The sequence below is a fragment of the Mobula birostris genome, chromosome 2, assembly GCF_030028105.1.
Source record: "Mobula birostris isolate sMobBir1 chromosome 2, sMobBir1.hap1, whole genome shotgun sequence".
Taxonomy (NCBI): Eukaryota; Metazoa; Chordata; class Chondrichthyes; order Myliobatiformes; family Myliobatidae; genus Mobula; species Mobula birostris.
In genome coordinates, this window is record NC_092371.1 from 243,780,666 (window position 1) to 243,807,437 (window position 26,772).

The following is a 26,772-nucleotide window of genomic DNA, read 5'->3' on the forward strand; positions in this document are numbered from 1 at the left end:
TTGTTTAGGAGCGCAGATTTATTGAGATATTGAGTGAAGGAGGCCTTCTGGACCTTCAAGCCATGCCACCCAATTTAACGCTAGCCTAATCATGGGACAAATTACAATGATCAATTAATCTACCAGCCGGTATACCTTTGGTCTGTGGGTGAAAGCCGCAACACCCAGAGGAAACTCACATGGTTACAGGGAGAACGTATAAACCCCTTACAGGCAACAGTGGGAATTTATCATTTATTAAAATGATTCCAGGGATCAGGAATATCAAAAGATTAGACTAGAGGACATGAAGTTGTTCTCCTTGGAGAAAAGGTTTGTGGAGATGTGATAAAGATGTAGAAGATTATGATAAGTTTGCATATGGCAAATAGAGAGAATATGTTCTTGTAAGACCATTAGACACAGGAGCAGAATGAGGCCATTCGGCCCATCGAGTCTGCTCCACCATTCCATCATGGTTGATCCCGGATCCCACTCAAACCCATACACCTGCCTTCTCGCCATATCCTTTGATGCCCTGATCAATCAGGAAACAATCAACTTCCACCTTAAATATACCTATGGACTTGGCCACCACCGCAGTCTGTGGCACAGCATTCCACAAATTCACTACCCTCTGGTTAAAAAAATTCCTCTTTACCTCTGTTCTAAAGGGTCAACCCTCAATCTTGAGGCTGTGCCCTCTAGTTCTGGATGCCCACATCATAGGATGCCCTCTTCATATCCACCCTATCCAGTCCTTTCAGTATTCAGTAGGTTTCAATTAGATCCCCCAACATTTTTCTAAATTCCAGCGAGTACAGGCCCAAAGCTGCCAAATGCTCCTCATATGTTAACCTCTTCATTCACAGAATCATCCTCGTGAACCTCCTCTAGACTCTCTCAAATGACAACACATACTTTCTGCGACACGGGGCACAAAGCAGTTGACAATTCTCCAAATGCGGCCTGACTAGTGTCTTGTAAAGTCTCAGAATTATCTCTTTGGTTTTGTATTCTATTCCCCCTGAAATAAATGCCAACATTGCATTTGCCTTCCTTCCCACAGACTCAACCTGTAAATTAACCTTCTGGGAGTCTTGCACAGGGACTCCTAAGTATCTCTGCACCTCTGATGTTTGAACCTTTTCCCCATTTAGATAGTAGTCCACACGATTGTTCCTTTTACTAAAATGTATTATCATACATTTCCCAACACTGTATTCCATCTGCCACTTTTTTGCCCATTCTTCCAATTTGTCTAAGTCCTGCTGCAATCACATTGCTTCCTCAGCACTACCTACCCCTCCACCTATCTTCGTATCATCCACAAACTTTGTCACAAAGCCATCAATTCCATTCTCCAAATCATTGACAAACAATGTGAAAAGTAGCGGTTTCAATCCTGACCCCTGAGGAACACCACTAGTCACTGGCAGCAAACCAGAAAAGTCTCCCTTTATTCCCACTCGCTGTCTCCTGCCGTTCTGCTATCCGTGCCAGTATCTTTCCTGCAATGCCATAGCAGTTTATCTTGTTAAGCAATTTCATATGATTTTTATGTCTGGGGACACAGATTTAAACTCTAAGTACATTTATATTTATTTAGAGATACAGCACTGTACCAGGCTCTTCCAGTCCAACAATGTTTATCCCTCAATATTTCAATGCACACTTAACAAATAAACCTGAATCTTGAAGAAATAAGTGAAATTTAAATTTAAACGAGAATAAAATACAGTCCACGATCAGGTAAAAAAATAGATTGTGAAGAATCTCTCACATTTAATAAACAAATTGTGAAGAATCTCTTACATGAATAAAGTTTTCTCAGGCTTCCAGCTGGATACAGGTATCATTATAACCAACATTTCAATGACAGACTCTGCCAACTTCGATGAAGGTGGCAGAGTTTGTCATTGAAACGTTGGTTATAATCGATACCAGTAACTTGCTGGAAGACTGAGAAGACTTTATTCATTATGTACGCTGGGAAAACACTAAATGTTTTTCAATTTCTTACACGTTAAAAACCAGAGATTTAAAAAATCTCTCGCGTGTAAAAAAACAGAGATTGCGAAGAATCTCTCACATGTGAAAAACAAATTATGAGAAGTTTCCCATGTGAAAATCAGAGATTGTGAAAAGTCTCTCACGTGAAAAACAGAGATTGTGAAGAATCTTACACATGAAAAGCAGATTGTGAAGAGTCTCTCACATGTGAAAAAAGGATTGTGAAGAATCTCTCACACGTGAAAATCAGATAGTGAAGAGTCTCTCACTAGTGAAAAACAGAGATTGTGAAAAGTCTCTCATGTGAAAGTCAGAGATTGCGATGATAAACACAGATTGTGAAGAATCTCTCACATGTGAAAATCAGATTGTGAGGAATCTCCCACATGTGAAAAGCAGATTGTGAGGAATCTCTCATGTGAAAAACAGAGATGGTGATGATAAACACTGATTGTGAAGAATCTCTCACATATGAAAATAAGACCATAAGGCCATAGGACATAGGAGTAGAATTAGGCCACCTTGCCCATCAAGTCTGCTCCGTCAGTCAATCACAGCTGATTCTTTTTTTTCCCTCCTCAGCCCCAGTTCCCGGCCTTCCTCCCGTAACCTTTGATGCCATGTCCAATCAAGAACTTATCAATCTCTGCCTTAAATACACCCACAACCTGGTCTCCACAGCTGCATGTCGCAACAAATTCCACAAACTCACCACCCCTTGGCTAAAGAAATTCCTCCACATTTCTGTTTTGAAATTGTGCCCCTCTATCCTGAAGCTGTGCCCTCTTGTCCTAGACTCTCCCACCATGGGAGACATCCTTTCCACATCTACTCTGTCTAGGCCTTTCAACACACCTGGCAGCTGCAGACAAGCGACACCACGGCTTGAGGCCTAATCCTCACTACAACCGAGGCCATACAACTCCTCCACTATCGATCCCGTCAATAAACCAGTGATCCGGACTTGCAGCATTCCACATTACCAATGCCCAATGGGGTCTTGTGATCACAAAGAAAAATGACTAAGACAATCACTCGCTGTTAGATTGTACACCACCTTCACAGTTTGACTCCAATACCTCGCTGTAGCAGGCAGCAACACGGTCTGCATCAAGTCCAGCTCTTCCTGCTCCTTGGCCAATAAGCAACTCGCTGATGGGGTAGTCCTGCAGTACTTGAATTTCTGAATGTTCAGTAGTATCTTGCAATTAAAAAAGACACTAACACCTTTGGTTGGCCCTATAGAAGCCGTTGCGACCGAGTCTGCCATCATCCACATCAGAGTAAGCCAACAGACTTCAGGCTCGAAGATTTCGTGGTGAAAGTCCATCACACATTCACATAGGATAGCGTAGTGGTTAGTCCAACACTATTACAGCTCAGGGCTCTCTGGAATTTGGAGTTCAATTCTGACATTGTCTGTAAAGAGTTCATACTTTCTTTCCATTACCGCATGGGATTCCTGCGGGCGCTCCAGTTTCCTCCAGACATACCACTTAGTACGTGAATAAACTCTTCTCAGGCACTAGGTTCTTTTGTACCATTTTGTAGTGTAGTTGGTCATTGTAAGTTGTCCAGTAATTAGACAAGAGTTAAATAGTTGGGTCGGTGGGTGGTGCAGCTCGTAGGACCAGAAGGGTCTGTTCCACCTGTATCTCTAAATAAGTCAATACGGTGGTAATCGTTTGCTTTAATGCCTTATGAAGATTGCACTCAGGCACTCTTACACATGCCTGATGCCAGTTCCTCCATCTTGTGAGTCCCACTTGGGAGGCATCAGTACACAATGATAAATCTGTCTGCAATAATGCACACAAACTGGTTCGATTAGACATTGGATCAATTTCCTTTCCTTGCATGTAATTATGCCAGACTAATTCTTCTTGTCAAGTGCTACATCTGAACCTACAGAGAGTAAAAATGCCTGAGTCAACCTACTGGTAACTAGTTTGCTATTTAACTGTTCAAATTTCAAGCCATACTGAAGTTAGAGATAACCAATGCATGTTGAAAGTTCCAAGTACATTTATTATCAAAGTCTGAGGCCTCCATTGGTCATAGTTGACCATGGATATTGCGTCCTAGCAGTATTGTTATTATTTTTATTCTCTGTGCCTTGTGGTGCATCGGAAAGCAGCCTTGCTGTTTCTTCAGTATTTTGTGTGTTTTTTACGAGGCTGGGGTGCTAGCTCGACGCTCCGCTCAGCACGGATGGAAAGCGTGCGAGGAGCCAGTGGGATTCGAACCTGGGAGCACTCGCCTCGAAGGCCGATGCTGATGCCATGACACCACCAGCTGGTTATGTGTGCAGTACACAACCCTGAAAACCGTTCAGTGAAAAACATCAAACATCAAAGCCCCCTCCCCTACATGCACAAAAAACTGCCCAAAAATGGCAACAAACCAAAATGATTGAAAAACAGACAGAACGTAAAAGATAAAAGCAATATTTCAGTACATTTCCGCTCAGTCTGCATTATCTGCACTGAAATATGCCTTTTGTGTTTTATATTAATGTTAATGTATGTTACTGGCACTGAGTAATTTCCCACGTAAAATGATAGTCTTTCTGCGATTACTCGAGGCGAGTATGATGTTCTCCTAAGGGGTTATTCCACTAATGGAGAATGCCTGCGCCTGACTTTGTTTAACGCGGAGAGGCTGATCCACAGGCAGTCACCACACGGTCCTTGACAGACTAGGGTCAGAGTCCAGTGACATGGAATGAAAGCTGTCCAGGGATCCTTTATTGCTGCAGCCTTCCTCCGCCTTCACTGCCGTTGTGACGATCATCATCTTCCGCTGGCTCCACTGGTGAGGTTTTGGTTTGATCGTCATTTGTCTGGAATGTCCCCCTCGATGAGTGACACCAGCAGGAGCTAAGCTCCAGACAGCATCGCTCTCAGGATCCCTGGAGCCCGCAAGCTTCTCCGACTCAACACGGCCATGATTCTTGGAGAAGATCCCACACCATAGTGTCCTGGACCTAAATGGATAAATCTGGACAGGACTAACTTAAGACTGAACAAGCTGACGATCTGCAGATACTTTGACGAGTTGTCGTCCTTGTTCTTTTCCATACCCTCTGGCACTTCGGGAAGTGCCTATAGCATTTTTGTCTGATTTTTACAAGGCTGAGTCGCTAGCTTGACATTCAACCCAGTGCGGATGGAAAGTGTTCAAGGAGCTGCCTGGATTCGAACCCAGGACCACTCACCTTGAAGACCAGTGCAGATGCCACTACACCACCGACTGGTTACTTAATGGAGTATGTTGGCATTGCCCGGCCTTGTTGTTAAAGAGTTGCCCTGTTAGGCTTATACTCGTTGGAATTTAGAAGACTGAGGGGGGATCTTATTGAAATGTATAAAATTCTAAAGGGATTGGACAGGCTAGATGTAGGAAGATTGTTCCCGATGTTGGGGAAGTCCAGAACGAGGGGGTCACAGTTTGAGGATAAAGGGGAAGGCTTTTAGGACCGAGAATAAGAAAAACTTCTTCACACAGAGAGTGGTGAATCTGTGGAATTCTCTGCCACAGGAAACAGTTGAGGCCAGTTCATTGGCTATATTTAAGAGGGAGTTAGATATGGCCCTTGTGGCTAAAGGGATCAGGGGGTATGGAGGGAAGGCTGGTACAGGGTTCTGAGTTGGATGATCAGCCATGATCATACTGAATGGCGGTGCAGGCTCGAAGGGCCGAATGGCCTATTCCTGCACCTATTTTCTATGTTTCTATGTTACCTATAAGACAAATACAGTTGTACGTTTCTTTGGGATTGTGTGTTTACCAGAAGATCCTGAGATAAAAGCCTCCCTGTAGTTCACATACAATGTGTCTTTGGTTTCTGGTCGCTCCTTGTTTTGTTACTATTTTGGGCGATTTTGAAATGGAGCAGTCAGCAGATAACGAATACCAAGCTGAACTGAATGTGCCTGGACTCTCTCCATTTCGTGTTTTATATTCTGTCTTTTTGCTCATTTTTCTTGTTGCTGTTTGTGCGATTTGTTTTTTTTTTTGCACATGGGAGATTGATGTCTTTCTTTGAACAGGTTCTATGGTTTTCTTTGTTTTGTGGCTGTCTGTGAAGAAGACGAATCTCAGGGTTGTATACTGTATACATATTTTGATAATAAATGTACCTTGAATCTTTGAACATGAGAGACAAGAGTACATAATATAGTCATGAATGAGTGCAGTACTGAGGGAGTGCGGCATTGTCTGAAGCACTAGGTTTAACTGAGATACATCTGCCACCGCAGAAAGGTGTAAAAGTACTGATGTACTATTTTCCTTGGCCAGCAAGGGATTGCTTTTTATTGGGTTGTAAAATGTTTACTGTAAGTTCATACTGCATTTGTGGCATTTTTTCTTAAGTAACAGAACTCTGGGAGAATTAATAGCTACAGAGTCTTAAAATTAACTTTCCAGATATTCCTTTGAGGGCATGCATTTTAATCCATGGAATCACCCAAGCACGTACTCAGAAAAATGCAAGTGTACGAAAAAGGAATGCACGGCAGAATAAAAAAGGTAACCTGCTTGAACACACACACCTCTTCCCACAGAGCTAACCAACAGACACACACGTTCACAAACATACAAACTACACTGCTAGACAGGAAACACAGCCAGGTCAGTAAGACAGTGCAATTAAAAATCACTCAAGCATGTCCTCCCCAGTCTCCAAAAAATGAGACTAGAATTGGCTTTGACACTTCCTCTGAAGGATCGGTTAATGTCTAACCAGACTCTCACAACTGGCACAACACCTAATGAACCAGTGATATCCATTCATTTTGTTTTGAGATCATCACTTGTTACTTCTTTTGTTCTTGGTGATATAGTAAAAAATAAAAACTGAACATCAGAAATGATAGAAAGCACAGAACAGAACAGAACCTTATTGTCATTGCTCAAGACAATGAGATTGCAGTGGTTCTCCAGTCCGTGCAAAATAGATATTTACAGTGTATATAGCACGGCTTAATTAAAAAAATGAAAATAAGATATAATAGATCATGACGAGAATATTCCCTAACATTGAAACCAATTGGAGATGGTGGACGTGGACAGACAGAATAGTTCCTATAGCGGAGGAGTCTAGAACCAGAAGGCATAGTCTCCGAGTACAAGGACATCTATTTAGAGACACACTGTGGAACAGGTCCTTCCGGGGGGTGCAGCCCAGCAACCCCCGATTTAACCCTTGCCTAATCACAGGACAATTTACAATGACCAATTAACCTACTCACTAGTATGTCTTTGGACCATGGGCAGAAACTAGACCACCCGGAGAAAATGCATGCATTCCATGCTCAAATCCTCCTTACGGAGGATGCCAGCATTGAACTCTGAACTCCAGTGTCCTGAGCTGTAATAGCATTGTGCTAACCGCTACGCCACGTGGCGCTCCTTAGACTCCCTTTAGAAGAGAGATGAGGAGGAATTTCATCGGCCAGAGGATGGTGAATCCACACGCAACAGTTTATTGAGTTTTACAAAATGGTAGTTCTGTGGGTGAAAACACCTTGTTCATGATAGAGTTCATAGTGAAGAACGTCCAGACCAGTTCAAGCTGACAGGAAGGCCACAGTAGCTCAAGTAACCACACGTTACAACAGTAACACACACAAAATGTCAGAGGAACTCAGCATGTCAGGCAGCATCTATGGAAATTAGTAAACCGTCAACATTTTGGGCCAAGACCCTTCTTCAGGACTGGAAAGGAAGGGGGAAGAAGCCAGAACTAAAAGGTGGGGGGAGGGGAAGGAGGCTAGCTGGAAGGTGATGGATGAAGTCCGGTGGGTGGGGAAGAGGTGGAGAGTGGACCATAGGAGAAAGGGAAGGAAGTGGGGATGTTACAAGAGTGATGTGCAGAAGAGCATCCCTGATCACACACTTGTCAAACCTGGAAGTGGATGGGCTACAGCAGCAGACGACCGTGAACATCCACTCAGTGACCACGTTATTAGGGTACCTAGCAAAGCCACTGAATGTATATGAATAAAACGGGAAATGGACTGTAGGAGTTACTGGTGCCAGCATTACCCTTCCAGAATCCTAGATAAGAGTGTATATGACTTTAACAGCATTCACTACTGAGGATGATCCATACATCTTGTAGGAAGATCAAGTTGGAAGATCAAGTTAGATGTGAACTCGACATTTTTAATATTAATTAGGAGACTAACTACCATCCTCAGTGACTGTACGATAAAGGGTTACTGAATCTGCCACCTTCTAATATATTTTAAAATGTGTTTCATTTATCTGAGAATGCAAACTAGGCACTTCTGTCAAATATTTTCACTGCTGCGTTATAATTAATGGGAGATATCTTTTTAAAAAAATTGGGGACAGGAATACACTTGCTGACATGCAATGGCTAATTAAGAACTGCTTGCTTGGAAGAAGCACTAATTGTTTTCCATGGGTCTCCTTCCTCTGTCCTTGTGTCCTTGCCGAGACTAGCAGTCACAGGCCCAGGCGTAAATCTCTGTCACGTACCTTGTCACCGAACATACATCATCACTTCCCGCTCATCCCTAATCCATTCTGCTTGCTCGTAGCAATTATCTCTCTCTTAGTGCTTGACCTCTCGGCAAATGGAGTGCAGCAAGGTTGCTAATTTTTTTTCCCATGGACCTAGCAGTTAATTGATCTCCATTTGGCTGCTCGGCAACACTTTCATGGAGCAGCCTTAATGATAAATCAACTTGTGCCAGTTAAAAATCCTCTGCTTCCTTCGTTATGCGAATTCTGTCATGCTATTACTGACCAGGGTCCCGATTTTGACATCCAGCTACATTCATCAAATCAGCTCCGTGAAAATGCTGATTGTTGCTTTACTTATGACATCTCTACAACTTTTGAAACAACTTACAATAGTTCACTCCATCAGTTTTAAGCTAGCCAGGGCTTCCCAATCTGGGGTACTGACATTAAAAAAGGTTGGGAACCCCTGTGCTAGACTGTGCTCCTTCTGGTGGCCAAGTAACTCCTATACAGGGAGTAACTCCTATACGGTGAGTAACTCCTATACGGTGAGTAACTCCTATACGGTGGTGTCTGAAAAGAGGATGCTGTCCAAATTGCATGCCATCTTGGACAATGTCTCCCATCCGCTACATTATGTACTGGTTGGGCACAGGAGTACATTCAGCCAGAGACTCATTCCACCGAGATGCAACACAGAGCGTCATAGGAAGTCATTCCTGCCTGTGGCCATCAAACTTTACAACTCCTCCCTTGGAGGGTCAGATACCCTGAGCCAATAGGCTGGTCCTGGACTTATTTCCTGGCATAATTTACATATTATTATTTCATTACTTATGATTTTATATTGCTATATTTATACTCTATTCTTGGTTGGTGCAACTGTAACAAAACCCAATTTCCCTCAGGATCAATAAAGTATGACTATGACTATGACTAATGAGAACATCAACTAATAAGCAAGACTTCTCCTTTAAGGTTAATACATCAACGTTTGGGAATGAAATCTCTCTCATCTTCTTTTTGTAATGCTTGCAACAAAATGTGCAGCACAATCGCGTAGCGGTTAGCGTCATCACAGCGATCCTCAAGCATAGTTTCCACTCAAAGATCTGAATCAGAATCAGGTTTAATATCACCAGCATATCTCGTGGAAGTTGCTACTGTGGTAGTACAATGAAATACATAATTATAGAAAAAGATGCCCCGACCCTTCATCAGGACTGAAACGTTGACTGTTTATTCCACTTTATAGAGACAGCCTGACCTGCTGAGTTCCCCCAGCGTTTTGTGTGTATTGCTCAGTGTCCATTCAGAAATCAGATGGCAGAGGAAGAAGCTGTTCCTGAATCGCTGAGTGTGTGCCTTCAGGTTCCTGTACCTCTTTCCTGATGGCATCAATGAGAAGAGGGCATGTCCTGGGTGATGGGGGTCCTTAATGATGGATGCCATCTTTTTGAGGCATTGCTCCTTGAAGATGTCCTGGATATTACAGATGCCAGTGCCCATGATGGAGCCGACTACGTTTACAACTCTCTGCAGCTTACTTCGATCCTGTGCAATAGCTCCCCACCCCATATCAGATGGTGATGCAACTAGTTAGAATGATACATTGATACATCTGTAGAAATTTTTCCCTCTCTTTGGTGACCTACCAAATCTCCACAAACTCCTAATGAAATCTAGCCGCTGTTGTGCCTTCTTTGTAGCTGCATCGACTTGTTGGGCCCAGGATAGATCCTCAGACATGCTGACACCAAGGAACTTGAAATTACTCATTCGTTCCACTCCTGATCCCTCTGTGTGTTCCTCGTCTGACCTTTTCTGAAGTCCACAAACAGTTCTTTGGTCTCACTGACTCTGAGTGCAAGTACAATTTCAAAGTACTCTAATGAAATTATGTATGCAGTACACAACTGTGAGATTCTTCTTCCCACAAACAGCCACAAACAAAGAAACACAATGGAACCCAAACAAAGAAATCATCCAACAGACAAAGTGCAAAAAAAAAGAACAAATCGCACAAACAGCAAAACATGTGTGAGTAACGCACAGAATGTTAAACATCACACTGCAGGGTCATTGAAACAGTCCTGGAATGTTCAGTGTGTAGTTCAGTTCAATTTAGCGCCGTGTTGTTCGTTGACTGCAGGCCGCAGAGACAGTCCGCCCCGATCAAAGTTGCAACAAAATAGCAATTGAAAAAGGAGCGACCAGAAACCAGAAACACATCATAATACGAACTACAGAGTCCAAAGCACAGACTGCGGCAATTAAACCTTGACCAAGACCCAGGACTCCGGCACCATCCTTCTGCAGCAATGAGCAAGAGTGAGGGAGAGACTGGTCAATCATAGGCACCTTCCTCCCGCACTTTCTGTAAGGAGTTTGAACATTCTCACTATGACCATGCCGGTTTCCCCCTGGTGCTCCTGTTCCCTTCCACATTCCAAAGATGTATCAGTTAGGGTGAGTAAGTTGTGGGCATGCTATTTTGGTGCTGGAACGGTGGTGATACATGCCGGCTGCCCCCAGCATCTCACCTCATGCAACACACACAAAATACTGGTGGAACGCAGCAGGCCAGGCAGCATCCATAGGAAGAAGTACAGTCGACGTTTCAGGTCAAGACCCTTCGTCAGGACTAACGGAAAAGAGAGATAGTAAGAGATTTGAAAGTGGAAGGAAGAGGGGGAGGGGGAGACCCGAAATTATATGAGAAGACAGGAGGGGGAGGGATGAAGCTAAGAGCTGGGAAGTTGGTTGGCTAAAGGGATACTAGGCTGGAGAAGGGAGAGTATCATAGGACTGAAGGCCTTGGAAGAAAGAAAGGGGGAGGGGAGCACCAGAGGAAGATGGTGATTAGGCAAGGAGTTATTGTGAGAGGGAAAGACAGGGAAAAAAAAATTTGGGATGGGGTAAGAGGGGGAGGAGGGGCATTAACGGAAGTTAGAGAAATCAATATTCATGCCATCAGGTTGGAGGCTACCCAGGCGGAACATAAGGTAAACACGAGGAATTCTGCAAATGCTGGAAATTCAAGCAACACATATCAAAGTTGCTGGTGAACACAGCAGGCCAGGCAGCATCTCTAGGAAGAAGTACAGTCGACGTTCCTCTTCCTAGGAACATAAGCTGTTGTTCGTCCAACTTGAGTGTGGCTTCATCTCAACAGTAGAGGAGCTCATGTGCTGACTTCACTCCCCAGCTTCATGTTTCGATATACATGAAGCTAATCTTTCATTAAATGGCATTTCCTGACCCTCATTTTTACTAAAAGTAGAGAAGAGGGAATATTTTCTTCCCGGTGGCATTAGATTCAGAGATAGCTTTACTGACTAATTAGGCCTGTAATGAGGTAGCAAGGATTTATATGGTTTCTTTTCATAGACTTTTTTTCCAGAGCAAAAGGAAGGTAATAAGTTGCTTGATTACACAGACTTAATTCGATATTGTATATTGGTTAATGTGTTAATTGTGGTTAAATAGATACAAGAATTACCCATATAAATAATAATTCAATAAACCAAACCTGGCCCTCTGCCCTGCCTGATAGAATGCGAGGACTCGAGATGAGCCGGGGGTAATCCTGCAGCTCTATCAAACTCAGGTTAGACCACACTTGGAATACTGTCCTTTCCTAACCCCGCATGAGCCCCTGCATTCATGTCGGCAATCTCCAAAGAGATCCTACCATCAAACATACCTTTACCTCCCACCCTCTCTGCATCCCGCCGAGATCGCTCCCTCCATGATTTCCTTGTCCCTTCATCCCTTCCCAGTAATCTCCCTCCTGGCACTTATCCACCTGCCCATTTACCTCCTCTCTCATCTCCACTCAGGACCCGAGGCCATCCTTCCCGGTGGTGCAACACCTCACCTGGGAATTTGCTGGGTTCACCTGCTGGTGTCCAGTGCTCCCCGTGTGGCTTTCTCTACATTGGTGTGACCTGCCATAAACTGAGGGACAGCTTCCTCGATCACCTCCGCTCCAACCACCACAAGCTGGGCTTCCTCCTGGCAAAATATTTTAATTCCAGTTCCCATTCCTGTGCTGACATGTCAGTCCATGGCCACCCTCAGGGCAGAGGAACAACACCTTATCTTCCGTCAGGGTAGCTTCCAACTTGATGGCATGAACATCGATTTCTCCTTCTGGTAAAAATATGTTTCCCTCCGGCTCCCCTCTTTTTCTGTTCTGCACTGTGACCTTTTACCTCTTCTCACTTATCTATCACCTCCCCCTGTGACCCTTCTCCTCCGTCCTTTTCTCTCCACTCTCCTCGCCTATCAGATTCCTTCCTCTCCAGCCCTTTCCCTTTCCAACCCACCTGCTTCACCTATCACCTTCGAGCTATCCTCCTTCTCCTCACTCCACTTTTTTATTTTGGCGTCTTCCCCCTTCCTTTCTAGTCCTGAAGAAGGGCCCTGGTGAGAAATGTCATCTATTTATTCATTTCCATAGATGCTACCTGACCTGCTGGGCTTCCCCAGCATTTTGTGTGTGTTTCTTGGAATCCTGTGTTCTGTTCTAGTTGCCTCATTATAGGATGGATGTAGAAATGTTGGAGAGAGTGAAGAGCAGATTTACCAGGATGCTGCCTGGATTAGAGAGCATGTCTTATGAGGAGAGGTTGAGTGAGTGAGGGCTTTTCTCTTTGGAGAAAAGGAGGACGAGAGGTGACTTGATAGAGATGTACAAGGCAGAGTAGATATCCAGACTTACCCACAGTCAAAATGGCTAACATGAGAGGGCAGATTAAGGTGATTGGAGGAAAGGAAAATGGGGATGTTTGAGGCAGGATTTTTTACAGAGAGTGATGGGTGTTTGGAATGCGCAGCTAGGGGTGGTGTTAGATATGGATATAATCAGGAAGATTTAAGCGATTCTTAGATAGACATATTGATGGAAGAAAAATAGAGGGCTATGGAGGAGGGTGGGGTTAGATTGACCTCATTATGGGCATAAGGACCTGTACTGTACTGTAATGTTCTACGCTCTGTGTCTCGAACCCACACTGGCTCCGACTGGGGAGATTAGGCTAGGGAGTGTGCATATCTGAGAGTTGGTTTAAAACTGTTTATACCTGTCAAAAGTGAACCACTTCTGTAAAAAAATCAGCCAAGGACAATCGTGGTCATAGACCATGATCACCCCCGTCATGTGACATGGCTCATAATGATGATACCTGACAAGGAAATCTTGAAAATATTCTGATTGTCTCCACCGCAAACTGTAGTATATTGTGATAGGCTAAATTTAAACACAATAAATTTTGCAGATGCTGGAAATTGGCGAGGAGAAGATGGCAGGGCGATGCAGCGCGCGCGGTCTCTCCGGTGATGAATATCTGTTATCTGTCAAGTAGGGGACCATGCACAATCCTGATTTGATGAAGACAGACGTGAGGGCATGGAGGAACATCTGGTGAAACTTCTGAAATGCCTATTTCACTGCTGCTGCTACTGTGGGATCTGAAATCTCCGGAGGGGAAGACCCCAAATCCTCGGCTTTGCCTGTTGCTTGGCGGCCGTGGCCGGGGTCGAAGCGCTCGGCAGAGATGGTGCTCAGTGCTCGGTGTCGGAGGCTCGAAGTTTTCAGACGGACTCAGAGTCTGACTGCGGTCGGGTGCTTCCAGGATGCTGCATCGGCAAGTTAGCGGCGCTGGAAGCTCATGGCAGGAAGAGTTTCTCCCTTCTACTGTCTGCGTGAGATGTTGGGGCTATCAGGACTTTGAGACTTTTTTTTACCGTGCCCATGGTCTGCTCTTTATCAAATTACAGTATTGCTTTGCACTGTTGTAACTATATGCTATAATTATGTGTTTTTTGTCAGTTTTAATCTTGGTCTGTCTTGTGTTTCTGTGATATCATACTGGAGGAACATTATATCATTTTTAAATGCTTGCATTTCTAAATGACAATAAACGAGGACTGAGTGTCCTCATAATCTAATCTAAAAAAATCCAAAGCAACACACACAAAATACTGGAGGAACGAACTCAGCAAGTCAGGCAGGTTCTACGGAAATGAACAGACATCGACATTTCAGGCCGAGACCCTTCTTCTGACCGAGAGGGAAAGAGGAAAATACAAGAAGGCAAAAATTAAACATGTTCAACCCAAAGTGGTGAATAGCAAGATCATAGGACGACGTGTTTTGAACAAACAAAGTACAATCCCTATAGTAATGCAGGTTATATTTGAATTTAATGTAAGCAGCAGACCATGTCCTGTTACAGACTAAACCTGTTAGAGCAATTAAAACCAGAGGGAAAAAAACGTATAAAAATAGTTTTGGTGCCTAAGCTTTTAAGGCTCTGTTGCTTCCATTTGAAAAAAAAATCATGTTACAATCATTTATTGATTGTGAAGACAAAATAGCAGTCTCTGATATGTAGCAATGCATTTCGGTGTGGTTTACATTTTGAGTGTGTCTTTAGAAAGAAATGTGAATGATTTACTTTATGTGAACTACTAATTTTTCTGTGACATGCCGGACAGTAAGTCTGAAGGAATGCATTGTATTACACACACAATGCAGTAGATTCCTGTTCACTGGGCCATCGGCCCTCAATTAATCGGGGCAGCCGCTTATTTGGGACAACTCATAAAGAACAAAAATGAGAAAATAGCAGGGCTTCCCGTCCTTTATTTGGAACACTATGCCGCTCACTTGAGACAGGAGACTGTTGCTGAACAGGCTCTAACAATCTCAGTCATGTGTATTTGTGTGCCCATTAGACATTACACTGTGCTTAGAACGAACAGCTTTTAAACTGCGTCAGTTGTGTGTGTTTGTGTTCAAAAAGCAGTGATTTCTGTCACTGATAGTTGGCAAGAAATAAGCAGTAAGACAATTCAGAACTGCTTCACTCACTGTGGTTTCAAGCATTCAGCCTTGGAGATGCCAGAAATGGTCGGGAGTGAAAATGAAATGATTTCACTACTTTGACAAGTTAGGACCTACAAAGAATTTCAAGGTAATCACCTTGTATGTTACAATAAAAATGAAGATTTGGAGGATGCAGTCATTGAAAGTGTAGTATGAAGGCAGTCTATTATCTACATGATCTTGTCTGATTTTGTCCATTTACAATCAATCAAAGGAACATGTCAGCACAGACTGGATGAATTCCTCTGTTGATAACCATTAGGAACTAATACACAGTTTTATAGTACTGTAGTCATAATGGTAGGGTTTAATTTGTTCTGTATTTCAGTTAAGTACATGATTTGTCATTCGTAGTTGGTCTTTTATATAACTTTTATTTTCATGAAATTTTGACTGATGGAGACAGCCCCTTAATTAGGTCAAAATGTACTTGTCCCAATGTGTCCTAACGAACTGGAATTCACTGTAATGTGCTCTTTTACATGATGTAATGTGTCTTATTCCTTATGTGATTTCATGTGTTCCTTTATAAAATGTAATGTTCCAAACTGCAGAGTTTGTTGTCCTTTGCACATTGGTTGTTTGTCTTGTGTGTGGTTTCTCATTGATTCGATTGTGTTTCTTTGTATTCACTGTGAATGTCCTCAAGAAAATGAATCTCAGGGCAGTATATGGTGACACATACAGTACGTACCTTGGTAATAAATTTATTTTAAACTTTGATTATATCCTATAATGGCTGTTAACCTTCTGCTGTGTTACACAGAATATAACAGCACCATACAGGCCCTTCAGCCTGATGTTGTGCCGACCTTATAACCAAGGGTTACAAGACTAAGCAAACAACAGGAATTCTGCAGATGCTGGAAATTCAAGCAACACACATCAAAGTTGCTGGTGAACGCAGCAGGCCAGGCAGCATCTCTAGGAAGAGGTACAGTCGACGTTTCAGGCCGAGACCCTTCGTCAGGACTAACTGAAGGAAGAGTGAGTAAGGGATTTGAAAGTGGGAGGGGGAGGGGAAGATCCAAAATGATCGGAGAAGACAGGAGGGGGAGAGATGGAGCCAAGAGCTGGACAGGTGATAGGCAAAAAGGATATGAGAGGATCATGGGCCAGGAGGTCCAGGAAGAAAGACAGGGGCGGGGGGGGACCCAGAGGATGGGCAAGAGGTATATTCAGAGGGACAGAGGGAGAAAAAGGAGAGTGAGAGAAAGAATGTGTGCATAAAAATAAGTAACAGATGGGGTACGAGGGGGAGGTGGGGCCTTAGCGGAAGTTAGAGAAGTCGATGTTCATGCCATCAAGTTGGAGGCTACCCAGACGGAATATAAGGTGTTGTTCCTCCAACCTGAGTATGGCTTCATATTTACAATAGAGGAGGCCGTGGATAGACATGTCAGAATGGGAATGGGATGTGGAATTAAAATGTGTGGCCACTGGGAGATCCTGCTTTCTCTGGCGGACAGAGCGTAAATGTTCAGCAAAGCGGTCTCCCAGTCTGCGTTGGGTCTCGCCAATATATAAAAGGCCACATCGGGAGCACCAGACGCAGTATATCACCCCAGTCGACTCACAGGTGAAGTGTTGCCTCACCTGGAAGGACTGTTTGGGGCCCTGAATGGTGGTGAGGGAGGAAGTGTAAGGGCATGTGTAGCACTTGTTCCGCTTACACGGATAAGTGCCAGGAGGGAGATCAGTGGGGAGGGATGGGAGGGACGAATGGACAAGGGAGTTGTGTAGGGAGCGATCCCTGCGGAATGCAGCGGGTGGGGGGGAGGGAAAGATATGCTTAGTGGTGGGATCCTGTTGGAGGTGGTGGAAGTTACGGAGAATAACATGTTGGACCCGGAGGCTGGTGGGGTGGTAGGTGAGGACCAGGGGAACCCTATTCCTACTGGGGTGGTGGGAGGATGGAGTGAGAGCAGATGTACGTGAAATGGGGGAGATGCGTTTAAGAGCAGAGTTGATAGTGGAGGAAGGGAAGCCCCTTTCTTTAAAAAAGGAAGACATCTCCCTCGTCCTAGAATGAAAAGCCTCATCCTGAGAGCAGATGTGGCGGAGACGGAGGAATTGCGAGAAGGGGATGGCGTTTTTGCAAGAGACAGGGTGAGAAGAGGAATAGTCCAGATAGCTGTGAGAGTCAGTAGGCTTATAGTAGACATCAGTGGATAAGCTGTCTCCAGAGACAGAGACAGAAAGATCGAGAAAGGGGAGGGAGGTGTCGGAAATGGACCAGGTAAACTTGAGGGCAGGGTGAAAGTTGGAGGCAAAGTTAATAAAGTCAACGAGTTCTGCATGCGTGCAGGAAGCAGCGCCAATGCAGTCGTCAATGTAGCGAAGGAAAAGTGGGGGACAGATACTAGAATAGGCACGGAACATAGATTGTTCCACAAAGCCAACAAAAAGGCAGGCATAGCTAGGACCCATACGAGTGACCATAGCTACACCTTTAGTTTGGAGGAAGTGGGAGGAGCCAAAGGAGAAATTATTAAGAGTAAGGACTAATTCCGCTAGTCGGAGCAGAGTGGTGGTAGGGGGGAACTGATTAGGTCTGGAATCCAAAAAGAAGCGTAGAGCTTTGAGACCTTCCTGATGGGGGATGGAAGTATATAAGGACTGGACGTCCATGGTGAAAATAAAGCGGTGGGGGCCAGGGAACTTAAAATCATCGAAAAGTTTAAGAGCGTGAGAAGTGTTACAAGACTATACTAAGGCTGATTTGTCCTTATAAGAGCACATGTTCTATCTACTTTAAATAAATACAAATACTTGGCAAACTACAAACTTCTTTCACCAAATGGTTAAGATAAACATCATTAACTATATTCAGTGATGGGCATTTGCTGTTTTCAACTGATTATAATCTGCATCTCTACTTTAACCAGTGATTCACCAATAACTGAAAAGCAGCATAATACCTCAATATGAATGTTATTACACAGGACTGTGTTATTATATAGGACTATTATACAGGACACCCCCTCATATTGGATATTTCTGCCCTGGGCACATAGATATAGCAAGGCTGCCACAGTACTGTATATGTCAGCATGGAGCTTGTATTTACCTTATCTGCACCCTTCATAATTTTATGTACCTCTATCAAATCTCCTCTCAGCCTATGTTCCAAGGAATAAAGTCCTAACCTATTCAATCTTCCCTTATAACTCGGGTGCTCCAGACCCAGCAACATCCCTGTAAATTTTCTCTGCACTCTTTCAATCATACTTACATCCTTCCTGTAGGTAGGTGAATAAAACTGTACACAATACTCCAAATTAGACCTCACCAATATCTTATACAACTTCAACATAACATCCCAACTCCTGTACTCAATACTCTGATTTATGAAGGCTAATGTGCCAAAATCTTTCTTTACAAAATCTAATCTTCCAATTGCTTAGGGTTAAAACCTTCCACTCACTGAGTTCTACTTCTACGTCCTACACCCTTGGCCAGTCGCTGCCTACTCTCCTCCATCCGCTGGCCTCAATCCTCCTCCTTCAATACCCATTTTCTGGTTTCTTATCATAGGCTTCTTCCTTGATCCCAATCAGGCCACAACTACAATTCTTTCCCCTATCACCAACCCCTCCGTCCCAATCCCCTGGGTCCCAGGTGGCATGCTTTCACTCCTGATAAAAAGTGCATGTACGATTTTGTCTAAGGTTTTGGCTTCAGGTACTACCCAGTTAAGTTGACGAAAGCTGTCAACAGCAATTGATAGAACAACGAACAGTACCGCATATTGCAGGCCATTCAGTCCACAATGTTCTGCTAACCTTTTAACCAACTCTAAGATCAATCTAACCCTTCCCTCCCACAGAACCATCTATTCTTCCATTATCCATGAGCCGATCTAAGAGTTTCTTAAATGTCCCTAATGTATGTACCTCTACCAGCAGCCTGATAGGGCATTAAATGCACCCACCACTCTCTATGTAAAGAAACTTTTTCTGACATTCCCCCTATATTTTCCTCCAATCATCTTAGAATTACACCCCCTCATATTGGATATTTCTGCCCTGTGGAAAAATTATGTGGCCATTTGGATAAATTTTTGGCCAGTGTCCACCTCAGTGCTCTGCAAGATTTACTCATCCCTGTGCTGAAGTGTGGCTGTGGCCTACAACTAACAGGCTCCTGAACTGGCTGTGCGAAGCTTCGTGCCTATGGACTGACTTCCATGAACTTCCGTTCTGAATGCTATTCGCTTACTTTTGTTGCTTGCATGACTGGTTCTGTTTCTGCACATTGGGTGTTTGATGGTCTTGTCTTTTTTATTGGGTTTCTTGTTCTGTAGCTGCCTGCAGGGAGCGGAATCTCAAGGTTATCTGTAGTATACATACTTCGATAATAAATGTACTTTGAACTTTGAACATGGATGGGAGGGAAGTGGAGGGCTATGCTCCAGATGGAACAAGGTAGAATAATATTTTGGCATGGACTAGATGGGCCGAAGGGCCTTTTTTATATGTTGTAATGCTTAATGACACTATTCACTCAATCTATGCCTCTTATCGTCCTGTAAGTGTACTGATAGGAATAACAACACCACCTCTATCAAATCATCACCCATCCTCAACAAGAGAGAATCTGCAGATGCTGGAAATCACAGGTACACAGAGAAAATGCTGGAGGAACTCAGCAGGCCAGGCAGCATGTGTGGAAACGGTTAATGTTTCATCAGGATTCATGATGAAAATCTTTCCTCATAAGACATGCTACAAACATCTTACTCAGACATAACCACAAGTGCTGGATCTATTGATTTAACTTTGCACAGAGAACAAGGGCTCAAATGGTGTGTTCACAAACAAAAGTGATGGATCCCTAATTCCACAGATGGAACTGATAATTAATCAGAAGCCAATACAGTTTCAAAAGAAGAATGGCCCTACGAGAGACCAAAGGCAAAGAAGTTGGAGCTTCATCTCACTGCTTTCATACCTAACTTATGCACCTGCTGCTACTTTTGGAGGTTGTTATGACTGCAGGAAAATTCCAGATAGGATATGTTAATGTAACTCTTAGTTATGAGAAGACACGAGAGAAACTGAAGCCTCTTTTTTAATGAGCATGATTCAAGCATAATATCACAGTACACTACCTTCCTTCCTAACTATTGGCTCAGGGATCCACACATTCAAAATTACTAACTTAATTTCAGGGAACAAAGAACACAATGATTAATGGCAATTAAAAATTCAAAAACCACCAGCTTCACCTAAAACAGACCCTGGAGTAAATAATACAACACTTCAGACTTAGCGTCAGACGACTGAAGCAGTGAACAATTACTCCAGGAGTTCTCATCCTGGGGCCCACAGACCCCTTGCTTAATCGTATTGGTCCAGGACAGGTTGGGGACCCCCGATCACTGTAAATAACGCAGAACTCCACCATGGACGGTCCCAAACCTGGTTGCGAGAGGAGCAGGCTAGCAACCCCATCCCGCAAAGACACAGAGCTACAGAAACACCAACAGAAGATCCAAAGACCTCATCCTTGGGAGAGGAAGGATCTTGGCCGAGAAGGTGTATAAAGTCATGTGATGGAAACGGAAGCCACAGGACCGATCAACCTTCTATTGGAGCAGGACTCTGGTGAGCGGCTGTCAGCGGCCTATGCCCCAGTAGGGGTGATAGACCAAAGCTGAGTCAAGCAATGCAGGCACTTAAATTGAGAGGAGCTTTCTGGAGATAAAGCAAAAGATAAACACTGAATGCTTTGTGAAGCTGTCAAAGAGTGGAAATTCATCCACGGTCACTTGGAATAGAGCAACATTTGCTAAATTTTGAAAGCTCAATACAACCTGGAACCTCTATTTTGCATTAGTACAACGCCATGAGGCGAAATTACTAACCCCCTCAGTTGTGGATATAGAATAACTTTGGCCAGACCGAGCATTACACAGATCGTGCACGGGACTATTTTTGACTCTTTCTGTCTCTCTTTCTTACCTGCTTGACTTGTGGTGATGCTGACGGCTGCAAACAATCTCTGGGTGCGGCTCAGGTCTGAGACGCCATTCACGGCTTCGACCTCAAACGTATAGTTAGCGTGGGCCAGTAGGTCTACAACGGTCACGTATGTATCTGCTAGTCCCGTCTGCTGAGGCATGAAGCCAATTCCGCTGCCACAGGGCATGCACTCGCCCTGCTCCCAGCTGCACCGTTTACACATTATCCTGTAGGTGACATCGTCCCGCCCTCCGGTGTCTGCTGGTGGGCCCCACTCGAGATTCACCGTGGTCTGATTTATGTTATAAATGAGATTTTGTGGTGCAGAAGGAGGTCCTGAGGAAATAACAAACAAATATCATCAGACAGGCCAACAAACACAAATATGTACTTTGGAACATAGCACAGTAAAGCACAGTACAGGCCCATCACAATGTTGTGCCAACCCTTTAACCTACTCAAGATCAATCTAACCCTTCACTCCTCCAAAGCCCTTCATTTTTCTGTCTTCCATGTGCCTAAGAGTCTCTTAAATGTCCCTAACTTACCTGCCTCTACCACCACCCTGACAGTACTCATCAAAGTTCAAAGTAAATTGATTATCCAAGTACATATCTATCACCATATACAACCCTGAGTTTCATTTTCTTGTGGGCATACTCAACAAACTTATACAGTAATAACTATAACAGAATCATTAAAAAAAACACCCAGCTACGGTGATCAACAAAAGTGCAGAAAATAACAAACTGTGCAAATATAAAAGAAGAAATAATAATAATAATAATAATAAATAAATATTAGCCGGCTGGTGGTGTAGCAGCATCAGCACTGAACTTTGAGGCCACTGGTTACAGGCTTGAATCTGGCCGGCCCTGCGCATTTCCCATCCATGCTGGGTTGAGCATTGAGCTAGCAACTCAGCCTCATAAAAAAAACACAAAATGCTAAAGACACGGCAAAGTTGCCACAAGAAGCGGAGAGGAATAACAAGCAATAAATATCAAGAACATGAAATGAAAAGTCCCTGAAGGTGAGCCCATTGGTTGTGGGAACATTGCAATGATTGGGCAAGTGAAGTCAACTGAAGTTATCCCCTTTGGTTCAATACCCCGATGGTTGAGGGGTAGTAACAGGTTAAAAACCTAGTGGTTCCTGAACCACTCCCTGTGTAAGTCACCCTCTGGCTCTTGAACTCAATCCCTCAACTAATGAAGACTAACATACCATACCACTTCTTAACCACCCTAGTTTGGGCACCTGGAGTTTCCACTGAGTTAACTGAAGCAGCAAACATCAGAGCATTGTCAATGGATTCACCAATGCCGAATTTAGACAAGTTCCAAAAGCTTACGAGAACACAGGAAAAATACTTTCCTTTTCTTTTTGGAAGAAGCAGACAAATGCTTTTTCCACTGAGGCTGGGAAATGCTAGAACTAGAGGTCATGGTTTGAGGATGAAAGGTGAAATATTTAAGGGGAAAATGAGGGACAACTTCTTCACTGGTGAGAGTGTGAAAAAGGAAGTAATGGATTTGGGTTTCATTTCAACAATTCATAGAGGTTTAAATAGATACATGGATAGGAGGGGTATGGAGGACTATGATCTGGGACCAGGTCAATGGGACTAGGCAAATTAATAGTTGGGCATAGACTAGATGGGCCAAAGAGCCTGTCTCTGTGCTGTAATGTTCTATGATTCTATGAATCTTTGATTACTTCTTTTTGTCTTTAGGTATTTTTTTTCTTTTGTACTGTCCATCACTCTGCTGGTGTTTAGGGCAGCAATGAAGGTCCTCCATCTCTATCTGTCCGTGCAGTCACACATGTATATAGAAGGATTCTTCATTGCTGTTTCCGTAACAATATTTTTTATGACCAGTCAGGGTTATTAGCCTTAAGCTGAACCCCTGAACCTAGAGGACCAGTGGACCACTCTTAGTCTGACCTCTACCCTTTGACCTGCTTGACATGGGTGACCCTACCAACAATCAAAGCCAATTCTGACTCTAGCCATTATGGTTCTCCAGATCATCACAAGCCTCCAAATGCTAGGACAAGGTTGTGGTCCTCTTGGAGGTCTTTAGGTAATGGATGATTGGATTTGCAAAAAGGAATAACCAGATTTATTAGTCCAGTGAATAATTAACAAACCATAGGCCTTCAGCTGAAGAAGACGCACAATCTACACTGTGTCTGAAAACCATGATACAGAGAGGAAAAGTAAGCAAACTTACTTGTACAAGGAACAGAAGGAGGATCCGTAAGGGCTCGGTAGTATCCATCCTCACATTCACATCGCGAGGAGCCTTCCCGGATTGTGTGGCTGTGAGCTGGACAGCGAGCACACTGATAGTCCAGTGACGATGATTTATAGAATCCCCACCTGCAAGCTGCAGAGAGAAATACTTCATTTCAATGTCAGCCTCTTCGTTAAAGGTATACGGTCAAAGTTCAGTGCGGATTTTATTAAAAACATCACGAGAGATGAATGACAAGCAAGAAAAGATGATGACAAGCCAGGACATAGCTCACGTACCAGGTGAGATGCTGGAAGTCATGACATGGTTTATTCATCACCTATAACTAACACCCCATCAGCTCATTAACGGTCATTACGATGCCTTAGTTTTCAACATTAATACACAGAAAATAAATCACTTCATGCCAAGATTTAGGTCAGTGACAAAATTCTCCTGCTTACTTGAGATTTTCCCATTGCCACTGCAATAGCTGAATCTCATTCCTCCCTGAAGTATATTAACACAATGCCCTCACTGTGGTTTAACTGGAAAACAGACAGGATTCTAAAGCTAACAGGATTTGAACTTCAATTATATTTATTTTATTTATTTAGTGATACAGCATGGAGTAGACCCTTCTGGCCCTTTGAGCCGTGCTGTCCCAGCAACTCCTGACAAACCTAATTAACCCTAACCTAATCACAAAACAATGTATTTATTTATTTAGCGATACAACGTAGAATAGGCACTTCCAGCCCTTCGAGCTATGCCACCCAACAATACCCCGATTTAATCTTAGTCAGCTCCGTCATGGGCACTAGCCTCCATAGTATCCAGGACATCGTCAATGAGCAATGCCTCAAAAAGGCAGCATCTATCATTAAGGACCCCCATCACCCACGACATGCCCTCTTCTCATTGCTACCAATGGGGAGGAGGTACAGGAACCTGAAGGCACACACTCAGCAATTCAGGAACAGCTTCTTCCCCTCTGCCATCAGGTTTCTGAACGGACAATGAACCCATGAACACAACTTCACTACATTTTTCCTCTCTCTTTCTGCACTACTTATTAAACTTTTTAAGTATATTAACTATAGCTTACAGTTTATTATTATGTATTGCAGTGTACTGCTGTCACAAAGTAAATTTCACAACAATGCTAGTGATATTAATCCTGATTCTGATTCAGAATTGAACCCGGATTGCTAAAACTGTGATAGTGTTACACTAACTGATACACTATTGTGCCACCATAAAAATGTGGAGAAATGAAACATTTGCTTCTGCCAACCTGTGCCGATTGGAATGCGTGCATTGTTGTCATCCACACTCGTGTTCTCAGTATTATTTATTTACTTTTTAAATTATTTGTCAATTTGCCTTCTCATGTACATTGGTTGTTTATAAATCCTTGTTTCTTATAGTTTATAAATTCTATTGCATTTCTTTATTTTCCTGTGAACATCTGCAAGAAAATGAACCTCAGTGTGACATATAGTGACATATATGAACTATGATAATAATTTTACTTTGAACTTTGATTATCTGAAAAGGGGTTTAAGTTTGGAAACCATTATTTTATATTATTTTATGTTATTTTATTATAGTATGTTATTTTATAATACCTTCAAAGATTAATTTTTTGTATCAAAGTTCAAAGTAAATTAATCTATTATCAAAGGTTGTATACCACATACAACCTTGAGGTTCAGTTTCTTGCAGGCACCAACAGGAAAACAAAGAAGTACAATAGAATTCATCAAAAAAACAAATACCAACAAACATCCAATGTGCAAAAGAGGACAAATCGTCCAAATAATTAAAAAAGAAAATGAACAATACTGAACTTGAGCTGCGTTGTCCCCAAAATGAGTCCATAGGCTACCAAGTCAACTTAGCCTTTCTATGGGAAATAACACCACGGTTGTCAATTCTCCAGTGTCAGTGACATCACACTTTAATGACAAGGTGTACACTGGAATCTTTTCTCCTACCTGAAAAAGGATCTAGTGCTTTCCCAGTGTACAGGACAAATAAACTCTTCTTGGGCTTCCAGCCAGCTACAAGTACTGCTTTTAACTGATGTTTCAATGACAAACTTTGCCCTCTTCATCTGGGATGATGCCTGGGCATGTCTAGACCAGTGGTATTTATATCCTGTCATCTGCCTCTGCTGATTGGTTAGTCCTCATCCAATCAGGTTTCTGCTCTCCCACCTTGCTTACAATCGAATTCCAGTTCTTACTTCGAGCGGGATCTTCGTCTTTGTTCAAATTCTTTTATTTCAATTGCTTCCTTCGCTAGGTGGTCCCAAATGCCAATGGCACGATGCAGTAGTTTTGTGCCATTGAAGTCAGTCCTATGGCCATTGGAAATGCAATGCTCCACTACCGCCGATTTCTCCGGGTAACCCAGACAGATACACCTCCTGTGCTCCTTGATGCCGGTTTCCACCATGCGTCCTGTCTGGCTCTGTTGCTCTGCATTCACAGGGAATCCTGTAAATACCAGCTGACCTGAGTTCCATGTCATCTATGACCTGCATAAGCTGTCATTTGAGCTTCCTTACGGGTTTGTGGATGGTATTAATCCGGTATTTCTTCAAGATCCTGGTGATCCTCCCAGAAACTGTGGAAATACAGGGAAGACAGGCGGTAGTGATAGGTTCCTCCTCATTGTTTCCTGGTTTTTCCATCAGCTCTTTTAAGGGCCCAAATGGTTTCCTTCATCTTGTAGCCATTCTGTAGGAATGTCCTGCATAATTGTCTTATTTTCTCATGGAGACTCTCTGGGTCCGAAACAGTTTTTGAAAGGTTAATCAAAATAGAAAGAACCATTCTATGTTGGGAGATGTGATGGTGGCTGTAATTGTTGAGGTATATGTCCGTGTGAGTGGGCTTCAGTCCAAGGCTATCATCTGGTTTTTCACATATTAGGATGTCCAAGAATGGACGTTCTAATACGACGGCCAATTTTCCTACTTTCCAGAATGGTGGCAATTTTCCAAAGGTAAATATGATGTTGTTGTACATCCTTAAGGGATGATCACTGTGTAGTTCATAACTGAACTAGGTCAGCAAAAATTCAATATCTGTGTCACTATCTGGTGGGTGCCGGAATATAATGTTCAGTCATTATTGAAACATCCTGAAGCGGCTGTCAAATCCGTGCAAGT

The 26,772-nt window shown here is 43.2% G+C and overlaps 1 protein-coding gene across 4 annotated transcripts in view; it reads right to left on the reverse strand.

The window, feature by feature from the left end:
• epha7 (eph receptor A7) overlaps nucleotides 1-26,772 on the reverse strand; it is a 380,177-nt gene that overhangs the window by 222,297 nt on the left and 131,108 nt on the right. For all 4 annotated transcript variants that reach the window (XM_072251662.1, XM_072251664.1, XM_072251663.1 and 1 more), the window contains exons 4-5: nucleotides 23,589-23,744; nucleotides 21,352-21,687 (exon numbers count right to left, since the gene is read on the reverse strand). In XM_072251662.1, coding sequence (XP_072107763.1) covers nucleotides 21,352-21,687; nucleotides 23,589-23,744 — 492 coding nt within the window. The remainder of the gene's footprint in view (nucleotides 1-21,351; nucleotides 21,688-23,588; nucleotides 23,745-26,772) is intronic.